Genomic DNA, 19,316 nt, shown 5'->3' with positions numbered 1-19,316 from the left:
TCCGATACTTCCATGGACTTATGTTCAAGTAATGTACATTCTACCAGCGTAGTGCTCAGTAACTATAAAACAAGCAAGAAATCCATTCCATTTTCATTATGGAAGTGCAATGTGCATTATGCATCCATGTCCATCCGATCCGATCCAATCCAAGCAAGTGATTAGATATTAAAACAGGAAAGAAAGCAAAAAAAAAAAAAAAAAAAAAAAAAATTCAATAAAATCAGAATACCGATACATAACCCTAGGTAGGAACCGACGCAATGCAGTACGCAGGAAGAGGCGCGGGTCGAATCAGCGCCGGCGGAAACAACACAACAGCCCGGTCTTCCCGAGGAACCACAAGGCACCCAAGAAACGGAAGATGGACAGTGCGGATGTGGCCAACAGCAGGACCTTGAAGTACCACGCCGTGCGGTTTGTGGATTCAGACTGAATCAGTTAGCAGTGAAATAAAAGGCGCTAAATAAAGGGGCTAGGTAAAACTTACAGTCAAACACAATGTCTTGATACCGGCGTTCGTAACCAGCAGCACAAGCAACGAATTGCTCAGCGTCCAGATAAGAATCAAGTTCGTACGGAATGTCTTGTACGAGTCATCCAGAGAAACGTTCTTATCGGGCGGTGGCTCCTTGTACTCCGAGAGCGCGCGGCGGACGGTCTGCTCGAACTCGGTGTCGATATCGGCCTGCGGCTTGTCGAGTTCTTCGACGAAGTTGCCCTTTGTGCCATCGGTGGCCTTGGTTTGGGCCGAGGGCAGTGAGGACGCGGCGTTGTCGGAACCCTTTGTTCCCCACGAGACGTCGTGCCAGTTGCAAAAGGCGTAGACGTTGAGGACGTTGATGGTGGACGGCATGCCGAGGAAGTAGGCCCACGAGGAGGTGGCAAGGTGCCAGGGGTCGAGGTAGAGGAAACTACCGACAAAGTAGGTTCCGTAGGTGGAGGCGAGGGCGAGGAGGACAAGGCCGGTGGTGGAGGTGAAGAACGACTTGATGAAGCCGCCGGCACCATTGTCGAAGTCGAGGTCGATGTTGCCGCCGCTAAAGGCCTGCGCGACGAGGTAGAATGAGTCGACGAGAATGTACAGCTGCACCACGGCGAAGTAACCAAAGGAGAGGATGTACGGCACTTGCGCACTGTTGTTGTTAGCTTAATCCAGAAGATGATATCCACAAGTCTTACCCCTTAGGTCTGTTTCCAAGGGCGAGGAAGAATTGGTGCATGAGGAACACCAGGTACAAGATCTTAACAACGTTGTTGACGATGGGCGTCGCGTCATTTCCGAACGGCCAGCCTTTTTCGTGGTTCGTTGGACTCGGTGTCCCGACAATATCCAAGATGACCGAGGTGGTGAGCCAGTACGATGCTTCAAACCATTAGCAACCGATCAGCAAACGAAGACGGAAGACATACCCAAAGAAAACCACGTCATGATGAGCTGGCAGATGTTATAGGTCAATTGCACATGCAAAAAGAACAACCGGATCAAATTATGGCCACTCCTGTAGATGCGCGAAAAGTGCATAACCGCGTACAGACTGGCAGCAAACGAACCATTGAGCCATCGTCGTCTTTGACTAAGGAACTCGGGGGGTGCTGTTTCATTAGTATAAGAAGTAAACAAAAGTAGGTGGGAGCGTACCTTCTGGAACGTCAGTCTCTCCCTTCGAGGCTTTGACATAAGTCAAGGTCCATTTCTGGCCTGCCTTGGCGACAAGCTCAAAGCAAAGAATACGATCCTCGGCCAAGAACATGTTCTTCTTGAAGATATTCATTCCCTCAATACCCTTCTTCCCCAGTCGCTTCGACAGCGTGTGGTCACCGTGGAAGTACTGCTCCAACGGTCGGCCCATGATAGCCCGGTAGCGGTAAGCAGAAAACGCACCGGGCAAGACACTGACATAGCCAAACGAACTCTCCAGCGGTTTGTCGAGGATATTCGAGATTTTATATTCAAAGTTCTGCGCAGCGACAAGCGGATTCGCGAGCTTGTTCCAGCGCGGACCGAGCAGGGCGTGAATCTCACCGCATGCTCCACCAAGGTTCTTGTTGTTATAGAAGGCCTCCCAGAGAGCAAGAAGCGATTTATGGCCCGGTTTCGTTCCCGCATCGATCAAAATACATACCTCTGGGTTCAGGATCCGACCAAAGGCGTTGAACAGCCAGCGATGGGAGTTGATTTTCTTGCTGTTTTTCTGCTTCAGGCAGAAGATCATCTGCACCGGCGGAAGATTTGATGGATCGCCGCTTTGTGGCCGCACCAGTTGCAAGGAGGGCGTGATCGACAATTGGGTGGTGTATTCGAACTAGGCCAGAGTTAGGTTAGTCTTCTCAAGTAGTTGGAATGACGACGTCACGAACAATATGCGCTTCCGTGTCTTTCCCGTCGATGTCATGCTTCATGATTCCGTCCTGGTAGATCCCTATAGTTGCCAGCAAATCGAGGGTCTCTTTGTCGCAGGGGCTGATTCCGTCAAAGACCAGGCACACGACGATCTTTTGCCACGCGGGGCCTCCCTTGTTCCAGAACTGGGTTCTTTTCAAGTTGACGATGTCGCGGACATTTTGCATGACACCGTGGAGGGTGCGGGCTGTGAGGATCCGGTCCTCGTTGTAGTATGTAATGGCGATGAGAAGTTCGGTGTACCGGTTGTACATGGAGGCACGGAGGTTGTAGCCATTCCGCAGTGTGAAGTCGTCGGGGTCGCAAGTTGCCGCGGTATCTAAACGGTCAGAAGAGCTTTGGTTTTTGTTTTGTTTTACATACATCGCAAGTGGGTGAATTCCTCCGGACTTGAAGCCCCGGTCTCTCGATACTGCGGCTCAACCGAGTTGAGGACGGCGCTGGGAACGGGATGGTCAACACTCAAGACGGTGCCCTTGACCAGTTTAACTCTACGGGTTGGATAACGGCGCAGACCTCCTGTCTGGCGACGCTGCCAGGAAGTAATGCTACTCCTCTCGGAGCCGGGTGTGGGCGCGGGATGCAGGTAGGTCATTTCCTGGGGGTTTTGAGCGTTGAATCCGGACTGCCAGGAGGCGGTTGAGGGCGGGCGAAGGGGATCAGGAAAAGGAGACTGCGACGGCGATGGAGCGAGGTGGTAGGGAGGGTCATTGCTGCTGTGAAACATGGACTTAAAAATATCAGTTTGTGGTGGACGAAATCGAGACGGGCGGGGAGCTCACAGGGTCTTCTGGGTGGGCGTATTCTTGCGGGGGGTATTCCTGAGGAGAGTACTGCTGAGGGTGGCCATAACGGGCATCCTCGTTGGCCAGAGGCTCGTAGGAGCGCAGAGGATGGGATTCATCGGAGCCTCGATCCATGGTGATGGAGGGGGGGGGGTGGTGGTGAGAGGAGAGAGAGACGAAAAGTGACGAGGTGGAAGAGCGAGAGACGCAGGAGGGTCGGGGACAACAAAAGCACTCCACGTGGACCCAATAATCAGAGGATGAGACAAAGGGTCAGACATTTCGTGACATTGCAACGGAACAGTCAGTGATTGACTTGATGACGCCAGCTTATTCTTAGCAACAGGGCCGGATCTGATGTGTGCGTCAGTCTCGACTCGACGATCGCATCCGGTGGAGCACAATCGTTACTTGCTATGCCGACCACATCCAGCGTCAGATATATCACCTTTAATTCAGCAGCCATGGCTCTTGCCATCGTCCGTTTTCTGGTTATTTCTATCCCGACGATCTATCCCGACTAACTAGCTTTGCCAGCTCCAGAGACTTCAGGATATGCGCACAGCCGGCCATGGCCTCACTACAAATACACACGCCAGGATGCTGTTCCTTAGCCTGCTCTCCCACGCCTCAGCCTGGCTAAAAGCCCGTCGCCCCAATTCCATGCTGTCGCAAGTGGACCGCTTGCTGGGGGCTTCGCCCTGCATGGACGTCCGCATCCACCTCTGCAAGGAGTCTTCTGCAGACGCCGTCGCGGGCCAGGTCGTTCTCGCCTCCGACACACAGCTGGACATCGCCACGGTCGCAATCAGGCTCTCGGGGTCCGCGACGTCGAGAGTGCACTCTGGACGACTTAGCGAGTCGCATCAGGTATGTCTGTTTTTTTTCTGCTGGCTGAAAAGTGAGAAATCGATGTTAATTCGGACAGCTCTTCAATATATCCGAGCAGCTGTTCCCGCCGAGTAAATTCGCCAACTCTTTTAGCTGCAAGAATGTCACTCTGCCGCCAGGGGAACATGTCTTTGCATTCTCAATCAAGGTGCGTCGATCTATTTATCTATAGTTAATATGGATGTGCCCTAATTAGACTAAACTAGCTCCCCCAGACAACACAACACAAGACGAGCAAAAGGTCGCAACTGCCACCATCCACGGGCGACAAATCATCCCCAGAGGAGATCAAGTACGTCCTCGAAGCGACAGTCCGCCAAAATGGCTTTGGCCGTGGTCTCCTCCGCGGCCGCAAAGCTGTACGTACTCAAGTGTTAGTTAACGGGGTTAAGCTAACACGAACAGACCCGGAGCATAAATATCCCCTCCCAACCCAACACAACACTCCCCTCACAACCACAAATCCAAGCCCAAACGAGGAGAATCACCTCCACCGCAGGTACCGAGCCGTCAACATGCGAGGCCCGCGCAAAGCTCAACGGGCCCTTCCTCGTCCTCAACAACCCCATCCCACTCTCCGTGGAAATCGCCAACATCAGCACCGACAGCATCTACCTGCACGACTTCCAGACCATGCTCTTCGAAACAACCGACGTTCGCGCCAAGGGACACTCAGAATCGCACACCCGGTCGTGGGTCGTGCAGACAATGGCTAATCTGCAGCAACCGTTTGTGCCTGAGATTCGAGATATCGACGGGACGGACGGGGAAGAAGAACTGGTCTTTAGTCTGGACAAAAGTCTATGGAGCCGGTATATTGTTCCGCCAGCGCTGTCTCCTTCGTTCGAGACGAGTAATATCCGTCGTCGCTATAGACTGGAGATTCGGCTTGGGATTAGATTTGGGGGGAATAACGTGAGTTTTCTTCCCTTCTATCTTGCTACATAGCTAAACTAATATCCTGCAGATCCGGATAGTGGAGTTCCAGTTTCCTGTTCAAGTTGTCTCGCTTGGGGAATCTGCGCTGAGGCCTCCTGCGATTGACATGGAGATGCCGGCGCCGGAGTATCGAGAGAAGGAGCTGGAGCTGGAGGTGTAGATTATGATAATATGTATATAAATCGTGAATGAATTATGATCTGCAATTACTGATACCAGAACTATTAAGAACTATTATTCAGAGATTAAATTAGATAATTACTTATTGGCGACTAGTGGTATAAATGAATGGATAATTGCATAGATAATTAAGCAAGGGTATGCCGGCTATTTTTAGCTGGTATACTTGCAGCTTCTACTAGTACAGGCCAAGAGAACATTTCAACACTTCCAGAACATCAGAACCATCAAAGACAATATCATAACTCTGATGCACCAAACAGTATACACTACAGTACACAAACAATTTTCGGATCTGAACTCAATCGTCCCGACGACCGGAATGAGCTAGCTGGATTGCCACCTCCTGTTGTCCGGATTGTTCGCGCTGGAATGCAGGGGGATCACCACGCCCTTTTTTCCTATCCGGTTCGAGGAAACTTTATAAACAGGATTACAGGACTGAAAACGGTAATTCAGAGCCGGATGTAAATAAACTCCCAGTCTTTCCGAGATAGACATGCCAATCTAGATACTCTCCCTTCCGGGTAGTCCAGACTACCAACTTCAGCTCTGCTCTTGTAAACACCGGTCGCAGAGGCAAGAGAAGGTAAAATAATGCATAATCCGCTTCTGGCGCGCCTCGATACTCGCATGCACCGACAGGTCAATGTACGAAATGAAGCATTCCTCCCCGGCTGCGATATCGCGCGTCGTGGTCATGACCATCCGCCCGCGGTTGTCGGGCCCGTGCTTGAGCTTGGCCGTTCTTAGCTTCGTCTAGTGTATTGGAACAGGGACTTACATTCGGAAGACAAGAGTGGTTGCAGTTCGTAGCCCGCGGATAGCAAGCAAGGCCGTACGAAGGGCCCCGTTCTTGCTGGGTCTCTAGGGGGCCGGTGTCAATGGCGTACAGGCCGAAGGTATTTGTCTCTTCTTTGCAGATGAGGGTTAAGAGGTCGTCTGCGCTCAGCAGGCCTGGTTGGTCTTCATCGCTGAGATACCGTTCGACTAGATCCGCCCAGTGCTGTAGTCTTTCCCGTGGCCAACGCTCACGGTTTCCCAGCAAGCCGTCGATTCCGGCATCCCAGCCTCGCTTGAACCGGTGGCTCCATGGGAGGTCAAGCGTATCTTGCTGCGAGTCAGGGTTAGTAGATTTGATGTTCAGCTCGAGGTCTCTGCCAGCGAGCATCCGGACTATAATCCAGAGCATAGCGAAATCATCCTCCCCTTGTTCCTGGCGGAGTCGAGTGCCATGCTTCTTCAGCCAGGCGCATTCAAAGTCATGCCGTGCCTGGTCTGTCTCCTGGCAGTGTCTGTTGCACCAGATAACGTCCTTAATGCAGTTATTCGCGCAGCGCAGTCCCTCTGCATCCTGCACCCGTCGTCGACACAGCAGGTTACTGCAGATTAGGGCTTCGTTGCTCTCCGGCGGGACAGTGGGAACAATCGCATACGGCGCATCAGCAATCACTACCGTACCGGCCTCAATTGCCGCCGTCGCACGGAGCAGCCGTCCTTTGCCCTTTTCGTAGTCGAGGGTGATATGCGGATGGACATACGTATCCACATCCTGGGGGTCAACACACCCAGGACCCGTAGACGCAGACAAGTCCGGTTTCGACGCAACAAGAAGCTGTCTATGCCCCATCATCCCCTGGTCTCCTGCAGCACCGTTACCATCGCCAGACGAGCCAGAAGCAGACGTAGTCTCCCCCGCCAAAAACCGCAATCCAACCTCCCCAAAAAGCCCCTCCATCTGAGCCACATCATAAAGCTGCACCGCATAGAACAGATCCTGGTATACACGCGGCGCCGCAAGATCAAGCACAATCTCCCGACTCGCAAGCCGATTCTTATCCGGTGAGAGCTCGCGCTCGCGCAGCGCAATCAGCTTCTTCTTCTTCTTCTCCTCGTTCTTATCATATATAAAATGGTCTTCACCTAACCACTCCCATCCAGCGTCGGGTACATTCTCACGCATCCAGCCACCATCAACGAAATCAATCACAAAGATCCCGCCGGGTTTAAGCACGCGCACCGTCTCACGGAGAAGCAGCAAGTCATCAGCGCGGGATCCATGACCGAATGAATTCCCCAAGAGAAGGACGAGATCATAGGTCTCGTTGGGCGCGGGGATGGCGCGTGAGTCGCCGGCGATATACAGCGCGTTGCGTTCAACATTCTCTTCCTTTGCGCGCTGCCGTGCGAGACCGAGCAGGTAGATGCTTTGGTCGAGACCGTGGAAGCTGGCTGATTGAAACTGCGCGGCGAGGGTGTTTGAGTGTCTTCCCTGGCCGCAGCAGAGGTCGAGGACTTTTATATTGGAAGATTTGGTGAAAAGGGCGTGGACTTTGGGGATCTGGAGGAGGGCGGTGCATTCTGCGGTGGTTAGGGCTGGGTTCTCAACGCAGTCGCCGTCGGCCCAGAGGAAGACCTCGTTGTAGGCGTCTTTCCACCATTCGTCTTTGATGTGGGGGAAGAGGGACGGGACGGGGCCTAGTTGGGTTGAAGGCATGTTTCTTCTCGTTATATAGCTTATGGGCTAGGTTGTTGGCTTGTGGTTTCTGGGAGTTCTCGTCTTGAAACTGGGTCAATTAAGTATCACAGACGAGTGCTATGACCATCTGCAGGCCATGTCAGAAAGCAGAAATATGCTGCATGTCTGCCTTATTCAACCATGTCTGCTGCTGAATTGCAAGCGTAATAATCAATGCTCCTCTTCGCTGATGCAGACAAGCAGTTTGTACGGCGCGAGAGGGAGATTCATGGCTTCACCGTACCCAGTGTTGAGTCCGAATGTGTAAATTGATTCTTTACCCCAGGCAACCTTTTTCTACTTTAAAAAGGAATAACCTAGTAAAACCGTCCTGGCTTCTCCTCAGGGAGCACTTCTTCTCGCTCTTCCCATTATCTTGCCTCTCAGATAAACCTGTTTCTGGGTATACTTCTCTCCAAAATCCAAGCCATATCTGTCATAATCACGCCCTGTTGGTGGTGTATATGAAAGACAAAAGGCACTCGTAGTCCTCGTCATTAGGGGTGCCACCGTCCCGAATACATACAAGTTTGTCGCGCATAATGACTTCTAATTTCGCCATTGTTCCGTTCCAGAAGAATCCGTCGATGTGGTCTACTTCGGAGCAAACATTGCTTGTCGACACGATACGCCGTAAAAGGGCATCCGTAATGTCACAGATCTGCCAGATGTTATTGTCCGGCACGAACTTCGTTCCACTGAAGACATGAGGAATATTGTCCTCCCCTTTCAGAAATTGCGGGAAGATGAGCTCTCTGTTCTTCGCCCCGTCATATTTTCCACATTCGACAACGGGGTCGAAATCCATCTCCATCATGATCGTTTGATAATGCCGGAACTCGGGGCTAGACCTTGGGTCAACACCAAATTTTATCAGTGCTTTCTTCCAGGGCCCATCTTTGAACATGTACCCGCATAGTGGTAGAGCTCGTTCAATATCTGCCCGACTCGCAGAGCTCATCCAGTCCAGCAGAACCCTAACAGTTACCACGGGCCGGCGATGCAGGAGTTGCTGTATCTCATGCGTGGTTATTCCCATTTGGGCATCATTGCTGTGCTTGTTTTTGATGAGATTTGTCCTTTGTGGGACGGGCTTCCGTCCCATGCTCACGATTGTTCCCGTGAACACGATATCCTTTTCGTACACAGCAAACTCCCCTCCATCACTGTTTCGACTCTCTTCCTTGACCGACTGCATCTCGCCTGCGGCAGGCCCGTTCTCAGTCCATCGTGGTGTCTCGTTGTCTTCGCTTCCTTGAAGTTTGAGCACACTTGTGTTCGAGCTTTCGGGTGAATACAGCCAGCACGCTAGCCTAGCAATGAGGAAACAAGCGGCCCAGGTAGGTCAATAAACGAGGGTTCACTTTTTTTTTCTTAATTCAACGCCAGCTTACTACCATGGAAGCCAGCAAATGTCGATCTTCGAGCCCAACTCTAGTGGAAGGCAATATTTACACCACCGGCTCTAGTCAAAGTGAAACTCTCACAAAAGAGCAGCAGGCAGTTATTGACAGCATTGGCAACAAACAACTGGCGAGTCGTCTCCATAAGCGCACATTGAAAATATTCTCAAGGGAAGAGCGTAACATTTCGATTGCCAGCGCGTAGCTTGCGATCAGACAACTGGACGGGAAGCTGCTATATCAAGGGAATATCCATTACGATATGTCCATGCAGGAATTTATGGATGCGACATCCTCTTATGTATCACAGAAGCACGGTATGATGGGGACTGTTTTCGTTAGGTGCTATGGGGGTCTTAATACAAACGGAGAGACGCCACTCCAGGTAAGGGACCAGATCATCAAAGTCTGTGGTTATAACTCAGATGATATCAAGATATTATCTTGGTACGCCGCACAAGACATGCAGTGTTTCCTCAGGATCTTGGCTGGGGGCGAAGAATTAATCCAGGACAAGGTCTCCCATAAAGGACATAAGAATTTCCAGTCAATCAACATCGGGGGCCTTTGTGGAAGGCTATTCCCCGGTCTTCTCTCAACGACGCTTGAGTCGGTTCACGAATTTGTCGGCGGAAGTGGGAGGTCCGGCGGAGAATAGCATACTGCTTTATATGACACTGAGGCAATGGCCACAATTGTCAAAACTCTTGTAAAGTTGGACTGAGTGATCTGTGTCTATCAGCTATCGACAGGGCGGATTGTAAATTTTAGCATAGCACACATTATTAATTAGACAAGATATTGAATAGCTAAGTTAACAGCAACAAAAGAAAAAAAGCCAAAAAAAAAAAAAAAAAACGACACCTGTGAGATTCGAACTCACGCTCCCGAAGGAAATGCCTAGGCTTACACACGTAGTGGGTATAGCAGGGCACCGCGTTAGGCCACTCCGCCAAAGTGCCTTGTTCATTGAATTTTAGCAGTCGATTGATTTATTAGGGTAGCTGGTCGCCTTCCATACCACAACCACCAATTGTTTGTGAGAACATTGCAGCCAAAATCTAGCGTTCTGGTGTCGTTTTGCAGCATATAAATGTCAATGCCTGGATTTGTTGAGGCCTGCGCATTGTAAGATCTTTCAGCGCTGTCCAAAAATGGACGGAAAGAATCTGCATTAAAAATTCAAAGTCTGCATGGCGCTAGCTTGTTCCTTGGGACGGAATGCAATCCAAAACTCCACAACAAGTTAGTTCAGATTGTGAAATTACGACCCTGGACTTCTGGATTAACGCGATCAAATGTGGTAAAACACGACCATCTGCTGTCAGGAGACAGCCTGGAATTTATTGTCTTGGTGCGGTGGTATGATACATCGAAAACAACACCAGCCAATCTATTCCTTCTTTGGTATTTTCGCTTGCCGCGAAGACGGCCGAGTTCATCGCCATACATAGGTAGGAAAGGGTTCATGTTATGTCAGCACATTGGCACTTTGGCGGAGTGGCCTAACGCGGTGCCCTGCTATACATGACATGTAAGCCTAGGCATTTCCTTCGGGAGCGTGAGTTCGAATCTCACAGGTGTCGTCTTTTTTGTTTTTTCTGCTCAATATTGTCTGAACTATGGATTGGATGGTCTATTACTGTGCATGCATAATATATTCATCTTTTACTATTAATTACATACATTCCCTCGGTTTATGTTCCACTTCGACTGCAAAAAGAAAAGAAAAAAAAGGCGACACCAGTGAGATTCGAACTCACGCCCCCGAAGGGAACGCCTAAGCTATCGCAGAGCCATCGCTAATGGCAGTGACATAGCAGGGCGCCGCGTTAGGCCACTCCGCCATAGTGCCTCGATTTAAACTGAAATTTCCGAATTACGGTTTACATCTAGCTAGACTTTTTCCGCTTTTGGCAAAGTGTCAAGTGTAGGGTCTCCTTTGTGTATGGTTGTTATACCTCAGTTCTACGGGTTTTTACATTGGACATTTGTTTTCGTTGGGTAAGATCTATGGTTTCGACTGTGTTTATTGGTGTTTTTTGGATACCAGAATAGATATTCTATCAATGCATCACGACGGAGCGAAGGTGATCAATATATATTTGCATCACATGGACATAAATTCAACCATCAGCGAACATACTTTGTTCAACCCGCCCAATGTACCAAAGAATAATCGGTTAGCAACAAAAGCCGAATATTCCTATCTACATGACACAGGGCAGTGCCGAAATAGGGCTGGATGTTGGGTGTAGTCCCACTGGAGCCAGGCAAGACACCAAACACTTGGACTACTTGAGCCAGTATAGATGAGCCCATACTCGGATAGGGCTTCGATGGGTGCTTGTAAAGGGCCAGTTTATAATTTCCGGGACATTGGGCTGACCGGTCTGGTAGTATATAAATGTCACTACCTATATAGACTATATAGATGCGATCCGGGCAGACCAGACTGTAGAGTCTGGTTATAGTTTTCCGTGCGAGTCAAACACTTCAGCCCTTGTCGTGATTGTTCCATAGCAGGGGGCCTTCCCGCCGTTGGCATATCCTACCGGCGGTGCCATTCCTGCATTTTCAACCCTTTCGTTGTCTGTTTCTCTTCTTGCGCCTGTCTCTTCTTGCGCTCTCTATCTTTCTTGTCATACTGTTCTCGTCGTCGGCGATTCTCCTTCGGCGGGCTTGATTGTTTCGAGGGTTCTTCTCTCCCCTTTCTCGCTCTATGATAAATTCGATCCGGAGTAGCACCTGGCGCGCCTCCTCCCTTGTTTTCGGCGGGTTTGGCATGCGTGCAATATAACTGCGGATCTCGGGTCGCAAGGATTCGATAAAGATATGCGTTTTTAGATCAAGGTCACCGATCATCTCCAGGTCTCTTCGTACCTGGTGATCCATTGGGACCCTGTCCGATTTCCTTGCTGCTCGTGCAGGAGGCGATAGAACGCTCGTGGGCCCCGGACTGCCTCGGAGTCAAGCAACTGCTTCAGAAACTCTTTCATGGTTTCCCAGGTGGCTCCTTGTAAGTTCTTCTGTCGCCAACGAGTCTTGGGTCGACAGATGGCGGTCCGGACACCTGCCTCAGCTGAATCCTTCGGGTCGGGCAGTCAGGCCGCCACAGGATTGTGATATATCCATTCCTTGGTGGCGGTTGTCGGAGACGCTGGGGGATCAGCAGTTGGTTAGTCAGTAATTACCGGCTTGGCCATCAGTAGGCAGAGCGCTGGCTCAGAATGTCAATTATTTGTGGATCATCCAGCAAATGGGGTTATAGCTCAGCGGGAGTAGCGTTCGACTGAAGTTCAACTTCTTTCATCCTTAATCGAAAGGTCCCCGGTTCAATCCCGGGTGACCCCATCATTTTTTTCTTCTACAATATAGTTCCTTCTGGGCAAAGTACTCCAGCAGCCCAACCAAACGAAACTTTACGCCAGTCCCTCCTGTCAGCGGAGTCTAAACCGAGCATCCTCGGCTGGATCTTCCAACCAGGAGTACGAAGTATGTACTAACTAAGCTTTGGTGTGCCTGGGGTGATTCGGATACCACTGAGTGAGGATGACTCACTGGAGGATAATTTGGCATTGGAGTTTCGTTTTGTAGCTTATGAACCATGAAACCAAATAAATAGAGTTATACATACACCGTACAAGGTACATCTCTCATGACGTCCGCCGGACTTGTGTCGAAAGCATGCTGCGTCCAAAACCATGGAGCAGATCCCCATCTCAGCCCTAGACTGTTGCACTACTAGCCCTACCTGCCATCCCAAACACCGGAACTGTCCTTGTATCTCATTCATGCATACTAGGTAACTCGACAGTTACCCCTAATTTAAGTTTCTGCAATCTCTCCCTGCAAGTAGAATATGACGGGACTGGGTATCTGTAGTTTCCTCTGCAGCTCTGCGAGCTTAAACGGCCAGAGGACTACGTTGCGTTATGGTGGCATGAGGAGTTACTTCGTCAGGGTAGGGAACAGTCCCACCCAAGGTTTATGGTTATGTCTGGAACTGGGTCAGGTGTAATTTCATATAAAGCTACTTGCCTGGCTTTTTATTGTATTTTGGGTCTCGAACTGAAACGGTAGACCTTGCCAGACGGTCACTGGATACTTGTGCTCAAGGTTCACTTTACTATCATGGACAACGACCGAAGCTTCGTTAATCCCCTGACCCAGAAATGATAATAGCACCTTATTACTCTCATCATTACTCTTCCTTGGTTCAGAGGGCAAATAACCTCAACCTTGAACTATGTCACCGGTATATGACTGCAGCCATCCCAACCTGAGCTTCTCTTTCTTTTCTATCCCTCAAGAAAAACCTGCCTCACCAAGCAAGGCTGCACCTCTGATTGTAATATCGCAAAATAATGTCGTCGATCATGGCCCAGGCCAGGCGAGTCCCGATTTCTGACCTCCCCCAGGAGCTATATGATAAGGTAAGTGCATGTACCCTACCCACTGTGCACTGCTAACTGTAATCAGATCGCAGAGCATGTCGTCGATAACAACGTGAACCCATATAACAAAAAGGAGCTCCAGTCCATCCAGCTAGTCAACAGAGCCTTCTACTGGAGTGCTGCGCGCCTGATATTCAAGAGCGCTGGATTCACTCTCCAGCGCAGCTGGCCTTGCGTCCCTTTGGGATTCAGCAGCTTCTCAAAAAGCGACAAGGCGCGTTTTGTGCACAAGGTGTGTATCTGCGACTCATCGATTATTCCTGACGAGCCCTATAAGCCAGCGGATCTGCACTCCAGGACTCAGGAGATAGCGACGACACTTGCCCAGTTCCCGGCGCTGAAAAGGGTGTCTATATGGTTCCACCAGGGTATATTTCCTGAAGATAATCAGGATCCAGACACCAGCCGCACTCTGGCTGCATCTATCTGTGAAGGACTGCCGAAAGGCCTCCAGAAGCTATCCCTCCACAATCTAGACACCAGCCTGGTCGGCATCCTGACTCAATCCACGGACTCATCGCCCTGTATACTCTCGTCCCTGCAGTCCTTTACATTCAAGGCCACCGGCGCCGAAGCCAGAGATATATCTGGCGACGAGATCCTCCTCGCCCTTCGAAACGCTCCCAATCTAGAAGAATTCAGCCTCTCCTCCGTCACACAGCTCAGCAAAGATGCAATCGACCAATTCACCACCGGACCCAACATACCTCCTCTCCGCCGCCTCAAGCTCGACCGCGTCGCCATTCCAGCACCAGCCTTTCCAACCCTCCTGCTCGCCTTCAAAGACACCCTCCAAGACCTCTACCTGCACAACGCATGGCTTGAAAAACAACGCTCCACCACCACCACAGACTACAACGACGACCCCCCCTGGGCCAAAATATTCAAACTCCTCCGCACCAACTTCCCCAATCTAACATACCTGCGCGCTGCCCAGTGCGATCTTCCTCGCAAGCCCCGCCCCTGGGGACACATGGTAGCCCTCGGACTCCCACCCCTGAGCCCAGACTTCAGGGAAGAGGAAACCACAAACGCGTACCACCGGTGTATCGCGCACCTAGAGACCAACCGGGCACGACTTGGCCGCCCGGCGCCCGAGTGGGAGAGCATGGATGCGTGGCACCCGTATTTCAACACCCTGCCGCGCCATTCTTCCACCGATGATGAGTATATCTCCAAGGCTGGGCCTAGGGCCGAGGCCTGGGAAAGAGGTAGTAGGAGGAGGAGGGGGAGGGGGGGGAGGCCTGGGGTTTGGGCTGTGCATAGCACGTTTCGGAGGTATTGTGTTGGCTTGCCGGACGGGAGTGGGAAGAGGGAGCTCAGGCCGAGAATTCTTCGGGTGTTTACGTGTAGTTGTGAGTGAGTGACTTTGTGGTGTTGTATGGTTTAACAGAACTTTTGTCTGAGGGTAGTTGGATGGAAATAATAATGGAACCTGAACCCTGGATACCAATTACTGACCGACGCATACCGAATCTGTACATTACTTTCAAGACAGAACGTATACCAGAAGTATACAAACAATTTAATACCTGTATCCTTTCTATTCTTATCTATTATCGATTTACCAGTTACAACGTCTTGCAGAGCCATCAGCACAGCATACCTTACCTATCTCCAACTATTAATAAACTCCTCCAGCGGAGCCTCCCAGTTAACATCCACAATCGGCAAACGGCGTCCACCGCGGCAAGCACAGACACATACATACATACCAAGTTAAAGGCTAAATTTACTTTATGATGCAACTCCGCTGATCAGCACCGCAGTCCCACCGGACATAAACGGGTACGGGCCTACGGGGCGCTACGGGGTGGAGCGACGGAGCGACGGAGCGAACGGCCGGGTCCGAATTGCATGCATAGACTGGAAATATATCCGATGACCTACACCTGGTAAACTCTTCGTACTTCGTACTTCGTACTGAATGTTTTACCGGGAGGGGGCGGAGGGGTTTACTCCGGCAGCGGAGTCGATGGTCTCCCGATATTCTTCCAGCACTTACTCCGTACTGTGTATGATGCCCGTGTCGATAGTGGTTAGCGTGGATTGCAGTAAAGAAATATTAGGAAACGGAATTGGTAATAATAAAGATAATGATAAATGAATATTGAATGTCTATGGTATATGCACGCAAAGGGATCATATCTACAGGAAAAGAAGAGGGAATCAAAACCTGAACCAATCCAATCCAACCAAACCAAACCGGGGCACAAAAAAATAGAAACGAATCCGGCGCCTCTATCCACGCTAAGAGTAAGAATAGAATAGAATATGCCAAAACCGCGAACATAACAGATAGGAACTCCCGAGAAAAAAAATAAGGCTTAACAAACGTGAAAGGAATCATCATCGTGAATCAATCGTCCAAAAGGGTCGACTGACTGTTTACCACCAGTCGCCGTGGTCCTTCATGGCCTCGACGACCTTGGTGAAACCAGCAATGTTGGAGCCAGTGACCAGCGAAGGCAGGACGCCCGCGGGGGGAGTGGCGAACTTCTGGGCAGTCTGGAGACCGTTCTGGAAGCAAGAGTCCATGATGTCCTTGAGGCGGGAGTCGACCTCCTCGGCAGTCCACGAGAGGCGGACGGAGTTCTGGGCCATCTCGAGACCGGAGACGGCGACACCACCAGCGTTGGCGGCCTTACCGGGGGCGTACCAGATGGCATCGCCGGGGTTGGCGAGACGGTGGGCCTCGAAGATGTCGATGGCGTCCTGGGTGCAGCCCATGTTGGAGCCCTCGGCGATGTAGCGCACGCCAGAGTTGATGAGGGACTTGGCCTCGTCGCCGGAGACCTCGTTCTGGGTGGCAGAAGGCAGAGCAACCTCGAACTTGCCGGGGATGTGAGTCCAGGGGCGGGCGCCGGGGATGTAGGTGAACTTGGAGGAGAAGGCAGAGGACTCGGCGAGCTCGGAGAGCTGCTTGCGGGCAACCTTGAGGTCGGCAATGAGGGTGATTTCTTCAGGGGTGAAAGAGGCAGACTCGTCCTTGACGATGAGAGAGCCCTGGCTGTCGGAGAGAGACACGATGGCACCGCCGAGGTCGATGATCTTGTAGGCGGCGTACTGGGCAACGTTGCCGGATCCCGAGAGCGCGACGCGCTTGCCAGCGAAGGATTCCTTTCCGCCAGTGACGTGCTTGATCATGTGCTCGACGTAGTAGACAACACCATAGCCGGTGGCCTCGGGGCGAATCAGACTGCCTCCCCAGCTGCCACCCTTGCCAGTCAGGACACCCTCCCATTGGTTGCGGATCTTGCGGTACTGGCCGAAGAGAAAACCGATCTCGCGGCCGGTCACACCAATGTCACCAGCGGGGACATCAGTGTCGGCGCCAATGTGCTTGCACAGCTCGGTCATGAAAGAGACACAGAAGCGGCGGATTTCCTGGTCAGACTTGCCCTTGGGGTCAAAGTCGGAGCCACCCTTGGCACCGCCCATGTTCAGTCCGGTCAAGGCATTCTTGAAGATCTGCTCGAAACCGAGGAACTTGAGGATGGAAAGGTTGACGGAGGGGTGGAAGCGGAGACCACCCTTGTAGGGGCCTAGGGCCGAGTTGAACTGCACACGGAAGCCACGGTTGATCTCGACCTCGCCCTTGTCGTTCTCCCAGACGACGCGGAACTGGACAACGCGCTCAGGGACGGAGACAACCTGGAGGGCCTTGCGGTATTCGGGGTGGCTCTGGAAGAGAGTGGAGTTCTCAAGAGTTGAAGCGAGCTCTGCGCAAGTTAGCATAGAAACGAGAAATAGGGAAAAAAAACTGGAGTCGCACCCTTGTAGGCCTGCTCGAACTCGGGCTCAACGGGAAGGTTGGACATTGTGGCGGGGACTTTTTTTTTTTTCTAGCTTATCGCAGATAAGAGATAGTAGTGATGTAAGAATGACAGCGCCGCTAGCAATTGAAGAGTCAAGTCCCTGGGAGTCCGGCGATGGATGGATGAAAGAAAGAAACGCTGGAAGGAGGGCACACGACCGAGTTTAAGTATGGCAACGAGGACGTGGTGGGGAGAGAGGGGGGAGGAGAGCTGGCGGAGGTGGGCGAATGAGTATACAGCCGGAGTCGGACGAGAGAGCGTGGCGGAAAAGTCGGCTGGGGGAGGAAAGGCAGGAAATGCCTGACGATTAGCGGGCGGATGAGTGGTCGGCCGCAGGAACCAGCGCGGTGGAAGCACAGGGCTAAGCCGGAGCTAAGGCTGCGAGGCCGAACTTCGGGGTGTTAGTCGATCGTTTAAGGTCACAGAATCTGCTCCTTATCTCTCGGCGGACGCCCGCCCGCTTGCGGAATCCGGCTCTTTCTCGTGCATTACCTAACTGCCCTTCTCTGGAGGCGATGTTGCAGCAGGAGAAGAGTGCTCCGTCTCTGACACTCCGTCCTCTTCCGATCGGACTGGCTTCAAGGAGCTCCCGCTTAAACTGCGTTAACTGCCGTCGGACAGTGCCAAGCTCGGTGCCTGGCCCACTCTTGTATAACAGCCTGACTCTGTATGGCGGGAGATAGCCCTTCGAGAAAAAAGTTATCTGATGCTTTCTCCACACAGATTCAGAGTTTAAGATTCTATTGACAGTACTGTATTCTCATAGAATCAATAGAACACCGCATATACCCTCCCCCTCACCTCCCCCGCAAAGTTGGGAGTGGCCTTATCTGCGCCGGTGAATAATCCCATCACAAACCAAATCACACAGGGATCAACATGCGACGTATTCAGTCACAGCACTCACCGGTGACCAGTGACCAGTGGCCAGTGACCTCCCACGGGCAGTGGCCACTCCCACGGCAGTCGGCAGCTGCCCTGACCCCGACCAAAGCCCATTTCCCAAGAATTGGAAGTTAATCCACTCTGCCTCACCGGGAATCCGCCGATTTACGCCAGTTTCACAGTTAAGCATGCTGCGATCGCCTGCCAAGCACCAGCTAATGCAACCTAGACCCTGTCATTGGTGCGTGCTGTCCGGGGCTGATAAGAACCTTGGAAGCCATGACAAGAAGACATTACCGGTGCTTTGAACTTTATCTCGGCTCGAGGGGGAGATCTTCAGTTCTTCTTCATGAACAGTAACGATCGGATGAGGCTTTGCATGCTTGCTCTCAGCTTGTATTATCGTGCTCCACTTCTCCGAGATAAATTCTGAAATAATGTAATCGATTGAGCTAAGCTTTGCTCTTGTGTTCATACTTCAGACTGCCCCTCCTAGATCTCCTCTCACACCAAGGCTTGACTTGAGGTGACACGACGCTCGCCCAGACGTTCCTCGAGGTGTCCCACGCCAAGTCCGCTACTTATTCTTGTGCTTTTTTTACTAGAACTTGCCTCGTGACTCGAATGGCTTCTCGTGCTTGACGCCGGCTCGTTCAAACGGATGAATAATTTGTGAGGTCGGATTTATGAGTTTTTATAGGTTTAAAAGTATAGTGATAAACGGAGACGTGTAGGCGACCGCGGAAACCGTCACTTCCGAGGCCTGGAGTATTGTTGTGCAAGGGTTTACCTACTTATTAACAACCATCCGTTGTCAAGCAAGCATCATTAGAAAAGATCTTATCCTATTATCATTCATGAAGAAGCTATTCCGGAAGTCTTTCTTTGATTTTCTCATGAGTATCTACCAAAGCCAAGTTCCTGTAATCACCTTGATATATCCAAGCCAGCTCCAGATCTCGACGGAAAGTGTAAGTTCATAGCTACCGAGTTTATGCCGGACGCACAGCGCCAAGCGACAAGGGCCCCAGTCAGG

The 19,316-nt window shown here is 51.3% G+C and overlaps 6 protein-coding genes and 4 non-coding genes across 10 annotated transcripts; 4 read left to right on the top strand and 6 right to left on the bottom strand.

Moving 5' to 3' along the window:
• Nucleotides 1-187: 187 nt before the first annotated feature.
• Nucleotides 188-3,373, bottom strand: ASPVEDRAFT_43247 (uncharacterized protein). The gene is made up of 8 exons (XM_040812776.1): nt 3,187-3,373; nt 2,768-3,134; nt 2,362-2,723; nt 1,643-2,306; nt 1,414-1,596; nt 1,183-1,366; nt 491-1,136; nt 188-432 (listed from the first exon to the last, which is right to left on the bottom strand). The coding sequence occupies exons 1-8, from the start codon at nt 3,322-3,324 to the stop codon at nt 295-297; spliced, it is 2,682 nt and encodes an 893-aa protein (XP_040669508.1). The 5' UTR covers nt 3,325-3,373; the 3' UTR covers nt 188-294.
• A 65-nt stretch (nt 3,374-3,438) lies between these two features.
• On the top strand, nt 3,439-5,437 carry ASPVEDRAFT_752573 (uncharacterized protein). Its single transcript, XM_040816293.1, has 4 exons — nt 3,439-4,059; nt 4,118-4,228; nt 4,287-4,439; nt 4,486-5,437. Exons 1-4 carry the CDS (start codon nt 3,745-3,747, stop codon nt 5,026-5,028), a joined length of 1,122 nt encoding a protein of 373 aa, XP_040669507.1. The 5' UTR covers nt 3,439-3,744; the 3' UTR covers nt 5,029-5,437.
• Nucleotides 5,342-8,074, bottom strand: ASPVEDRAFT_171321 (uncharacterized protein). The gene is made up of 2 exons (XM_040808704.1): nt 5,984-8,074; nt 5,342-5,937 (listed from the first exon to the last, which is right to left on the bottom strand). The coding sequence occupies exons 1-2, from the start codon at nt 7,694-7,696 to the stop codon at nt 5,746-5,748; spliced, it is 1,905 nt and encodes a 634-aa protein (XP_040669506.1). The 5' UTR covers nt 7,697-8,074; the 3' UTR covers nt 5,342-5,745.
• An 85-nt stretch (nt 8,075-8,159) lies between these two features.
• On the bottom strand, nt 8,160-8,915 carry ASPVEDRAFT_30241 (uncharacterized protein; the record flags this gene model as incomplete). The annotated part of the gene is made up of 1 exon (XM_040810339.1): nt 8,160-8,915. One exon carries the CDS (start codon nt 8,913-8,915, stop codon nt 8,160-8,162), a length of 756 nt encoding a protein of 251 aa, XP_040669505.1.
• Nucleotides 8,916-9,978: 1,063 nt separating this feature from the next.
• Nucleotides 9,979-10,082, bottom strand: ASPVEDRAFT_t99. Its single transcript has one exon. It is a non-coding gene; the product is annotated as a tRNA-Ser (tRNA).
• Nucleotides 10,083-10,606: 524 nt separating this feature from the next.
• ASPVEDRAFT_t100 lies at nt 10,607-10,706 on the top strand. Its single transcript has one exon. It is a non-coding gene; the product is annotated as a tRNA-Ser (tRNA).
• Nucleotides 10,707-10,858: 152 nt separating this feature from the next.
• Nucleotides 10,859-10,975, bottom strand: ASPVEDRAFT_t98. The gene has a single exon. It is a non-coding gene; the product is annotated as a tRNA-Ser (tRNA).
• Nucleotides 10,976-12,381: 1,406 nt separating this feature from the next.
• ASPVEDRAFT_t101 lies at nt 12,382-12,474 on the top strand. Its single transcript has one exon. It is a non-coding gene; the product is annotated as a tRNA-Phe (tRNA).
• A 1,013-nt stretch (nt 12,475-13,487) lies between these two features.
• On the top strand, nt 13,488-14,940 carry ASPVEDRAFT_30240 (uncharacterized protein; the record flags this gene model as incomplete). The annotated part of the gene is made up of 2 exons (XM_040810338.1): nt 13,488-13,556; nt 13,603-14,940. 2 exons carry the CDS (start codon nt 13,488-13,490, stop codon nt 14,938-14,940), a joined length of 1,407 nt encoding a protein of 468 aa, XP_040669504.1.
• An 809-nt stretch (nt 14,941-15,749) lies between these two features.
• On the bottom strand, nt 15,750-17,450 carry ASPVEDRAFT_43241 (glutamate dehydrogenase). The gene is made up of 2 exons (XM_040812775.1): nt 17,353-17,450; nt 15,750-17,299 (listed from the first exon to the last, which is right to left on the bottom strand). The coding sequence occupies exons 1-2, from the start codon at nt 17,396-17,398 to the stop codon at nt 15,966-15,968; spliced, it is 1,380 nt and encodes a 459-aa protein (XP_040669503.1). The 5' UTR covers nt 17,399-17,450; the 3' UTR covers nt 15,750-15,965.
• Between the last annotated feature and the right edge of the window lie 1,866 nt (nt 17,451-19,316).

Source organism: Aspergillus versicolor (genome assembly GCF_001890125.1).
Source record: "Aspergillus versicolor CBS 583.65 unplaced genomic scaffold ASPVEscaffold_6, whole genome shotgun sequence".
Classification (NCBI taxonomy): domain Eukaryota; kingdom Fungi; phylum Ascomycota; class Eurotiomycetes; order Eurotiales; family Aspergillaceae; genus Aspergillus; species Aspergillus versicolor.
This window is presented reverse-complemented; position numbering and strand designations above follow the sequence as displayed.